Source organism: Glandiceps talaboti, chromosome 16 (assembly GCF_964340395.1).
Source record: "Glandiceps talaboti chromosome 16, keGlaTala1.1, whole genome shotgun sequence".
Lineage (NCBI taxonomy): Eukaryota > Metazoa > Hemichordata > Enteropneusta > Spengelidae > Glandiceps > Glandiceps talaboti.
In genome coordinates, this window is record NC_135564.1 from 20,498,320 (window position 1) to 20,509,473 (window position 11,154).

General features: G+C 35.2%; 1 protein-coding gene across 1 annotated transcript in view; it reads left to right on the top strand.

Moving 5' to 3' along the window:
* Positions 1-1,606, top strand: part of LOC144447214 (alkyldihydroxyacetonephosphate synthase, peroxisomal-like) — a 34,050-nt gene extending 32,444 nt beyond the window's left edge. Inside the window, exons 21-22 of the mRNA XM_078137117.1 lie at positions 369-426; positions 1,479-1,606. Coding sequence (XP_077993243.1) covers positions 369-426; positions 1,479-1,606 — 186 coding nt within the window. The remainder of the gene's footprint in view (positions 1-368; positions 427-1,478) is intronic.
* Positions 1,607-11,154: the final 9,548 nt, after the last annotated feature.

Genomic DNA, 11,154 nt, shown 5'->3' on the forward strand with positions numbered 1-11,154 from the left:
ACAATTTTACAAGCATTTATCTGAAGATGTATAGAAACTCCATCAATGTGTCTTAACCTAAGTATATAATGAAGTGTGAATATTGTGTCTATAATTCATTTTTAAACCCAAACAAAATAATCAAGCCAAGTACAAATCGTCGCGTCAGTGCAGTAAGGTCATATCTGCCTATACAATTGCAATCATAGTAGATGAGAACTAGTGTACATAGCTCCAGTGCCGTGAACAAACTACCTGACAGATTGCAAACTTTCATAGTAGATGAGAACTAGTGTACACAGCTCCAGTGCCATGGACAGACTAGCTAACAGATTGCAAACAGCTTTTATCGTGATCTCACCCCTTGTCTTTTGGTTTATTTGTACCAGGCTGCAGCACGTGATGAAATTTTAGCCTGTGGTGGCAGTATTTCCCATCATCATGGAAGTAAGTTATGTTTTCATTTTTTATCACATCGTCTATAATGTTTTACTTTCCTATCAAAGTGTTGCTTGGATAAAGTGAGCTGAGAGAAGACTTGAAGCTAAGACAAATAAAGTAAAAACAACAAGATAACTGACTCGAAATCAACATTGAAAGCCTCTGATATAGATGTAGGTTGATGTGACAATTTTGTCAGTTTGTTTACATCTGTTGAAGTTAGTCATGATGTAAAATAACCTTTCAATTAATAAACTTAATAGTAACAGTCATACTCAACTATTATAATGTGTAGCATTGTAAACAGTAAACAGGGTTACAGGCTCTGGACAAGATCCCCTGGTGTTTATACTTTGACAAGACACTAACTATATTGTGTATGTCTTTGCATGAACCTTGTCTCATTCCTCATTGCACCTAGTTAGCAAAGACACCGATGTTATTTTGTGAGTTGCAACTCTTATATATTCACCAGTGTTATTTTGGGAGTTGTAACTTGTATATTCACCGGTGTTATTTTGGGAGTTGTAACTTATATATTCACCAGTGTTATTTTGTGAGTTGTAAATTGTATATTCACCGGTGTTATTTTGGGAGTTGTAACTTGTATATTCACCGGTGTTATTTTGTGAGTTGTAACTCTTGTATATTCACCGGTGTTATTTTGTGAGTTGTAACTCTTTTATATTCACCGGTGTTATTTTGGGAGTTGTAACTTATATATTCACCAGTGTTATTTTGTGAGTTGTAACTTGTATATTCACCGGTGTTATTTTGGGAGTTGTAACTTGTATATTCACCGGTGTTATTTTGGGAGTTGTAACTCTTGTATATTCACCGGTGTTATTTTGTGAGTTGTAACTCTTGTATATTCACCGGTGTTATTTTGTGAGTTGTAACTTGTATATTCACCGGTGTTATTTTGTGAGTTGTAACTCTTGTATATTCACCGGTGTTATTTTGTGCGTTGTAACTCTTGTATATTCACCGGTGTTATTTTAGCTTTATTCATTATGGTGGTGTAACTAAATTCATTGATTTTTTTACTTTGTGAACAGTTGGGAAGATTCGTGACAAGTGGTTACCACAGACCATATCAAATGTTGGCGTTGGAACTCTCAGAGCTCTCAAAGAATATATGGATCCTCAGAATATCTTTGGATGTGGCAATCTTGGATTCCGATAAATCCATCTCTTTAAATTTTGATTCCAGATAAATTATACTTAATAGGAATGCTTTGTCACTGAGATTCAATCTATAGTATCATCATGAAACCAGTCATCTAGAAATAAAAGGGTTGGCAGTTTATGATTTTGTGACAATACATACAATAATAGATCACTAAGAATTGATTTAATAAATTCAAATTTAAAAAATAAAAAGTTACATTGCAATTATACCCAAAGATAAAAGGGACAATCTGATTGGTCAAAGGTGTGAAAAGTCAGTATTCTTAACCAATCATCAGTTAGATACCATATGACTTGTTGTCGTCATAGTGAATTTTATAATAAAACTTGTTAAGTAATGTAGCATCCACCTTCATGATGTAAAAATTCTGTAACTTTCAGAGGACATTGAGTATAGCCATGATTATTGATTGTATAGACATTAGTATGGGTGTATAATAGATGTAAGTGTGCTGACTATGTCACTTTCTATTATCAGAATTGAAAGAGTTTGTATGGCATTAGCTCTACGTCAAAATGCCGTGAGAAATGTTGTCTCCTTTCTCACACTAATCAAAATAGTTTATTATGTTAAGAGTTTTGACTATGAGAGAGTTTATATGCGCTAGGTTCTACCACTTAACTTTCTTTGAATTTGAGGAGCATATACTACTGGCCAGCAATTCAAGTAACTTTTGTAGGAGATACTTCAAAGAAATGTATGTATATGGTATTACTTAATCTGAGAGATTCATCATTGCCGGTATGTGGTATTTGCGGTCAATTAGAAACGACAGTGATGAGGTCTCTTAGTCCAGGTTTTGCCACGATTCTCAAATCTAACAGGGATTTATACACAAAAACTAGTAGATCAAAGATGTTTATACAATAAGTGTGAAGTATCTGATATTTTGCAAGGTTTAAGTAGCTTAAATGGCACTGTAGACTATGAAATGCATCACATGGGGGAGGGGGATCTTTATCCTTCCTGTTAGTGGAAAGGGCTGCAAAGAGCGCCCTCAACGGCTGATCTTTCAGTTTAATGACACAGGTTCTAACTGTGATTAGCATGGTAATGAAGGCCAGTTTTCTCTACACAGTTAAGATAATGAATCATTCTGAAAAAAGCTTTAATGAAATATATCGAAAATATATTAGAAAAAAATCATAAAATGCAAAATAGGATGAAAAACTGTTGGTATGTATGTTTTATAATGAAAAAAAAAAGAGTTTAAATTATTGAAATGGGATGACATGATTGCATTCCAGCATACTTTTTTTGTTTGTTTTTTTGCTTTAACTATTTTGTACACTTTGATGACAGAAAACATGGAATTCATGCTAGTTGTTTTGTATGACCAAATTTGTATTGTGTTCAGTTTTTGATGATAGTTTATTAATCAGTCAAAACAAGGTGAGGTTATGTCCTTATTTGGTCAAAACATGGTGAGGTTGTGTCCTTATTTGGCCAAATAAGGTGAGGTTGTGTCCTTATTTGGTCAAAACAAGGTGAGGGTGTGTCCGTGTTTGGTTGGCTTGTAAATTATCATGTCATACATTTCACAAGCAATCAGCAATTGATAATATTGGTGAGGTGTGCACAAAACTTCAAGTTTTGTGGTACACAGCTTTATGGTAGCTAGTCACCAAATGCCTACAAATACATGAATATTTATCTCAAAACCACAATATCAACGAATATATATAACTTCTGAACTATCAGAAATCCTGAGGTCAAGAAATCAAGGAATTGAAAATTTGGAGAATTTCATTTTCATTGACATTTGTTTTGAAACAATTTCTTTCTCTTTTACAATGCAATGTTTACAGAAAAAGAAAACTAAAATTTTCTCAATCCTTGAATTTTTAAGTAGGAAAAGGCATCTAACTATCCATTATATTTTTTTACTTTTATGAAATGTAATGCAAATGGTTTCCTACACGGTTCTCCAGACTGAACCCTTCTTTTGTGAGTTTTATCATTTAGTCTGTCTCTCTCTTTGTTAATCAAAAATTATATCACCTAAGTCATGATATTTTGACAACTTTTTGGTAGTAGGAATTATTATTCACTAATATGTTCCTTTGTTCAACCAAGGAAAATACGATCTATGAGTGACCTAAGGGGCCTTGTCACTGCGAGTCGCCAGACAAGTAGTAACAAACCCTTAGGTCACTAGTATTTTTCTAAAACATTAAGAGTAATATAATTATATCTCCTCAAGCATACTTTATGAAAAATTGGGGATAAATAATAGTGATTTTGAACACCATAAAACCAGTGATGTAAACACAGGTTGTTGTGGCACATGAACACCATAAATCCAGTGATGTAAATACAGGTTGTTGTGGCACATGAACACCATAAATCCAGTGATGTAAACACAGGTTGTTGTGGCACATGAACAACCAGGGTATATAATCCTCATTTTCTGTTTAAAGACAATAACTTGGCTTGAGTATGGAATAATCATTTGGTCATTTTGGTACAAATAATTGAAAAGCAAAAAAGCTGTCATTCTTTTAAATATTTGTTGTCATAGTGATTCATTAAAAACAAAAACAAAGACAATTCCAAAGTTGAAGGAGGATTCCAAATCAAAGATATGAACTATAAAATAAGATATAAACTTGATGAATATCTTACATAGTATTAAAGGACCACAACATATTTCCTCTAAGTGGTCTGGACAATTTTTTTACTGCCTCGACTGCCTTCAAATTTTACAAAGTTGCAGAAGTAATAATGTATTTTATGTCAGCAATGCACTGTTTTTTTGGGTTGTTTTGTTTATCAATGCACTGAAATGCACATTATAGATATTTGTATATTTAGAAATGAAAAGGTCAACAGAATTATTAATAATAATTTCCTATTTTCATAAATTCTTGATCTTCCTGATTAGTCTGATTACTGATTGGTTCTAAGGTAGGAAGTGTTGACATCACTGATTGGTTCTAAGGTAGGAAGTGTTGACATCACTGATTGGTTCTAAGGTAGGAAGTGTTGACATCACTGATTGGTTCTAAGGTAGGAAGTGTTGACATCACTGATTGGTTCTAAGGTAGGAAGTGTTGACATCACTGATTGGTTCTAAGGTAGGAAGTGTTGACATCACTGATTGGTTTTAAGGTAGGAAGTGTTGACATCACTGATTGGTTCTAAGGTAGGAAGTGTTGACATCACTGATTGGTTTTAAGGTAGGAAGTGTTGACATCACTGATTGGTTCTAAGGTAGGTGTCAGTGATTGGCTGCTATTGGATAGGTTGTGTTGATGTCAGTGATTGGCTGCTATTGGATAGGTTGTGTTGATGTCAGTGATTGGCTGCTATTGGATAGGTTGTGTTGATGTCAGTGATTGGCTGCTATTGGATAGGTTGTGTTGATGTCAATGATTGGCTGCTATTGGATAGGTTGTGTTGATGTCAGTGATTGGCTGCTATTGGATAGGTTGTGTTGATGTCAGTGATTGGCTGCTATTGGATAGGTTGTGTTGATGTCAGTGATTGGCTGCTATTGGATAGGTTGTGTTGATGTCAGTGATTGGCTGCTATTGGATAGGTTGTGTTGATGTCAATGATTGGCTGCTATTGGATAGGTTGTGTTGATGTCAGTGATTGGCTGCTATTGGATAGGTTGTGTTGATGTCAGTGATTGGCTGCTATTGGATAGGTTGTGTTGATGTCAATGATTGGCTGCTATTGGATAGGTTGTGTTGATGTCAATGATAGGCTGCACTTTTATAAATAGATAGGGTTCTGTTCTGTTGACTTCACTGACCCACCTAGGTGGTAAAATGCTATCAGGTACCTGGACTGTCCTTAGATTGCATTAAAGTCCCCTATCCTAGGTATTATTATCAGAATCAACTTGTTACACACCAAGCACGGTATTGGAGGTATAGATTATAAATATGATGTATTTTGTGTTGTTGAATTATTGCTATGACGATGGCAATGTATATAATGAGAGTGCAATAACTACCAATATTAGGATGAGGTCAAGGGTTATCAATATTATAATATAAAAGTCAGGGGTCAAGGGTTATCAATATCATGATATTAGAAAGTCAAGTACTAATGTAGCTGTAGAAATTAATGGAAAGAAAGTGGTTTTGAAATAGTATGAGAAGACTTTATTGGATTACAAACTATGAACAATTTATAGAAAAAGAATGTATATTAAAAATGGGAAAAAATATGAACCGCTAATTTCTACCTTCACAATTCTGTTTCATTTGCTAATAAAATTGAATCATTCAATGAATTCTTGTCTGGTTCTTTCGTGTGTGTGTGTGTGTGTGTGTGTGTTATAATGTCCATATGTCCTATTTTAGTAGTCACAGTAAGGTGTCGTCATTTCTAACTCTCGTGGTGGGGGGACACCACTTGGAGTGGGGGGTATTTTGGAGAGCACCACTTGAAGTGTGTGTGTATGTAGGGGGTGGGTCACTTTGGAAAACAATTGTTTTTCTCATTTTGATGCTGTGAATGACTCCTGATGAATAATTGTAATTTGTCAAATACTCTACTGCAGAAGGGGAATAACCCCGCTCAAACATATTTCCATATATACATGTGCCACATAGACTTTTTAGCACAACTGAACTGAGGTTCAGTAGTGCTATAGGGATCGCCCGGCGTCTGTCTGTCTGTCTGTGTGTGTGTGTGTGTAAACAACTTAAAGTCAAAAAACGCTGAACCGATTGCCATCATATTTGGTGGGTCCATTACCTTGGGTGTCTAGTTGGGAAATTGTTCAAATCAAAATGATTGCATCACAGGTGTGTGATTTGTGTAAAAAAATGTGATTTTTGGTCAAAAAAACTTAAACTCAGAAACTACTTAGTAGATTGGTGCAAAATTTGGTGGGAACATTGTTAAGGGGGTGTAAAGTAAGATTTGTTCATGACATGATGATTCCATCAGTGATATGCAAATTAGGGCTAAAAATGTGTCTTTTTGTTTGAAAATCTATAATTCCAAAACTATCGAGCAGATTGGGCTGAAATTTAATGGGAAAGCATCTAGGGATGTATGGATGAAGAAATATTAAGCATACAATGATTCCATGAGTGATATGCAAATTAGGTGTAAAAATGTTCATTTTTGGTCAAATACTTAGTTCTCAAAAAGTACTTGGTCACTGAGTCTGAAACTTGGTGAGAAGTTTCTGAAAGTGTTATTCTGTAGATTTTCTTCATTTTGAGAAAATTGGCCCTAGCGACCATGACCACGCCCTTAGCAACAACCAAATAGCAGTATATTTTGGTCAAATAACAACATCATCTGGTAGGCAAATGAGTAAACATTCAAAAATGTATGCAAATACCCTAGCAACCATGACCACGCCCATAGCAACAGCCAAACGGTCGTGTATTTCACAAAGATAACAACAGGGATTAATAGACAATTGAATAAACATTCAAAAAATGTATAAATTTGCCTAGCAACAAGACCACGCCCATAGCAACATCCAAATAATCACGTATATTGCAAAGATAATATCAGGAATAGAAAGACAATTGAATAAACATTCAAAAAATGTATGTAAATATGCCTAGCAACAAGACCACGTCCATAGCAACAGCCAAATGATCACATATGTTGCAAAGATAATATCAGGAATTCATACACAAGTGTCATTCCAAGATGTCATTGTCAACAAAGGTAGCTGACACTCCTTGGCCATGCTGCAGTTCCCAGAGCAGAACTTGGCGCTCTCCTCCTGTAATGACCACTGAATCTGAGATGCTTCTGTAGTAGGGTTTCAGACACACTCGGGAGGGAACTGTGTAGGTTTTCATTGGTTTTTATATATATGGGCTTTCCACAAAACAGCCAGAGCTGTACGCATGAATCTAGTGTACACACCATCTAATCGAAGGTGTAGTGTAACTGTTAGTGTCCAATAATCTGCTCCATACAGAAGCTCACTTTCTACAGTTGCTCAGAAGAAGTGAATCTTTAATAACTTGTTTATATCACTTTTTCAGATAGTACTTAGTTTGATACTTAGTTTGACGGAGCTGACCATGCTTCGTGATGAAGTGTGTTTCCATGTTCTTTTCGTTGTGTATGCATGATATCCTAGATACTGCAAATCATCAACTCCTTTCAGTTTGTGTGCAGTTTATGATGTGTGTGTGTGTGTGTGTGTGTGTGTGTGTGTGTGAGATCTTATGAACTGAAAGTTTTCAAGATATCTGCTCATAAATGATCGCCTAGAAACAGTAGAACTAAACCGTATAGACAGATTAGTGCAGGACTGGCAGTGATGTAGATTGCGAATACACTATAGCTAAGCTAAATAGTTTTAAAAATTTAAAAAGAAATTCCTATTTAAAATACTTAATTTTACTTACCAGAGTCAATCAAACACGTGATATCAACAACATATGATTAGTACGAACCAAGTTGTATATACATGGAAGTCATACTTATAGAATGACGTTTTTTACGATGTCAAGTAGATCTAGAGCGTAGTGTTCGTTTTCGAGAAATCATTTGTGACGTCACGAATTCTTCCCACGTGATTTCTTCATATTCTTGTTGCTTCGCGGAAAGTTATGAAGAACGTATTTTTTGCACGGAACTGCGTCTCATTGCTGTGAGACAAAATTGGTTAAACCTTCACTAGCTGCAACTGGGACATCAAGAATTAACGAAAATTTTAATAGTCAATTACTTATTTTTAAAAAAGTGATATTGTATCTAGTATTCAATAGTTGTCGATAGTATATGTAGGTAGTGTAATGGCAAATTTATCGATAGTATTCTTGTTAGAAGAATCAGTCCAACTCCAACTGTTAAAGTCACAAGTGCAGAGCAGGAACACTCCCGGACCATAGTAATATGTGTGAAGTAAATAAAACCAGGCGGTTCAACTGGTCTCAGATCTTCAATCTGATCTTCATTTTTATTTAAAACACCAACGTTTCGGCGACGCACAAGTCGCCTTCCTCAGGATAAACACTAATAAGGAACAGGCGAAAGACGCTCTGTCTGGGCTGAAGTGCTGAGTTTTATCGGTCAGACAATCTCAAAATTTTCACTGAAAATTGTTAAAATACCAGTAATTATACATTACACGTATTAGTGGTCGACATTAACTATGACATGTAAAAGGTTATGGATGGGTTGATTTCACCTTCCCTGGCTATGTATTCGACATCACGTGTTCCTAATTGAGGTATACGCTAGACAGCGTACTTTCGAGAAGAGATAGATTTAGCGAAAATATTACAATTATTGTTTTTGTATGCTTTTGATTTTATACCATAGCTATCGTATCATTTGATACTCCATTCAATATCCACGTCTACAAGATTTTATTGTTGATAGAATAATTTAATTGCTGAGAAAATAGCCTAAACACACACAAACACACACACACAAACACACAACAACAACAACAACAACAACAACAACAACAACAACAACAACAACAGCAGCAGCAGCAGCAGCAGCAATGGCACGTTAAGCAAATACAATTTGATATGTTGTAACTTTAGTTAACTGATGATTTTGGTTTGTACTTTACCAATCATCGACAGTGTTACAGTAACAAATGTATCATCTATTACATTACCATCATTGAGTGAAGCTGAGAGAGACAGAGACAGACAGACAGACAGACAGACAGACAGACAGACAGACAGACAGACAGACAGACAATATTTGAATGTTACTTAAGCTCAAAGATCCTCCAAAAGTAACTAACTATCTTGTTGCATATATTTACTTTAGTACACGACTGATAACGACGTAGTTTTGCGTATAACACGACAAAGGAGTTGAATAGATTCAAATTTAAGTAATCTTATCGAAAATACTTAATTTTACTTACCAGGGCCAATCAAAACACTGGATATCAACAAAATGTTATACTTAGATTCATGGTTAGTACAAACCAAGATGTATATGTACACCGAAGTCATACTTATAGAATGACGTGTTTTTGACGATGTCAAGTAGAGCGTAGTGTTCTCTTTCGACAAATCATTTGTGACGTCATGAATTCTTCACACGTGATTTCATATTCTTGTTGCTTCGCGGAGAATTATAACAACGCAGTACTTGCAGAAAACCGTGCTTTTTATCATAGACAGTAGAGGGGAAACGCCATTGTCTGTCGTTTTACTGAAGTAATGCATCAAGTGTAAGTTTTTCTTACTGATAGAGGTATTGTATTGTGCTGAAGTTATCTGCAAAAATATTAGATCAAAACATTGGGAACAGCAACAGAAAAAATGAGAAAACAAGAAATATAATGACTATGACTGGTTGCAGTTGTTCTTGAATGGAACTCATGAAAAAATGAAAGTGAAAGCGTTAGATAAATATCTTGATGGGCATTGATTACCAAAACACAGAAAATTAAAGACAGAGAAAAATTAGACATAATATCCACTCACATAGTAGGAACACCAGAATTTAGATCTAGAAAAATGCTTGTGTGTTTATGATCTTTCCTCCAATCAATGAAAAAATAACTCGCTTTCATAATAACTCACAAAAGGAATCATCTTTTAATGAATTGTCTACATTATTAAAATGATTTAGTCATAGTCATTACGATAAAAGTACAATGCTGTTTATTAACATTTACGATTTCAAACTTGTTTTCGAAATTTGAACTGAAAAGGGTCAGTTGCGGTCAGTTACCCGAACCCGTTTACGTTTACGTTTTTCAATACGTTTACCAATTCGTTTTCGCAGATAACTTCAGCATCGTGCAATTTCAGCATAAACTGTGTCGAAGGCCCCTCAGCAGCGTTGTAAACCGGCTATGTTGATTTCTTTCTCAATGTATATGTTCCCAGCCAGACAAGTGATGCTCACTACTTTAATACTTTCACCTCAGACCACTAAACCGTTAGTGGTTTGAGCTTTCACTATCAATACTTAACATACATGGACCACCGCAACGCATTACTTATATAATTACACGTATACGTATGTCATAGTCAATACATGTACTAGTCTTTTTATTCTACTAAGTTAAACTGTCATAGAGTGTAAAGACACTAAAAACATTTCAGATGTCGACCTCTGACTTATTTACTATAGGATAACAAAACCTGATAAATTTCTATGCCAAATATTGGGCTGGGTACTATTTCAATACAACATTAACCTTATGCCCTAGTGTATCATATCAGAATGTAATGTAAAAAAATGTCCAGACGAACAATTCGTGTTAGGATGTATTACATGTACTACTATACGAACACTAACCGTACTGATATATATTGTATCACTTTCATGGTGCTCAACACTTTTAACACGTGCTGTCTGTTGTTGCTATAATATTAAGTTTTAAAAGATCTAGTGTGGGTTGTTTCTAAGTTTATTTTTGAGTGCTCCCTTATTATAAGTAGAGTTAAGGGCCAAAGTTTGGTGTGGTAAGTACGTTTTGCTGTCAAACATTGACGATTAATGTCGAAGAGATACTTAGAGCCATCATACATGCGTACGTGCGTAATATTACTAAGAGCCGTATCAGAGCCAGCTTTAGTATAGCTAGCGGCGCATCACCAGTCAATAGTGGGAAAGTCGTC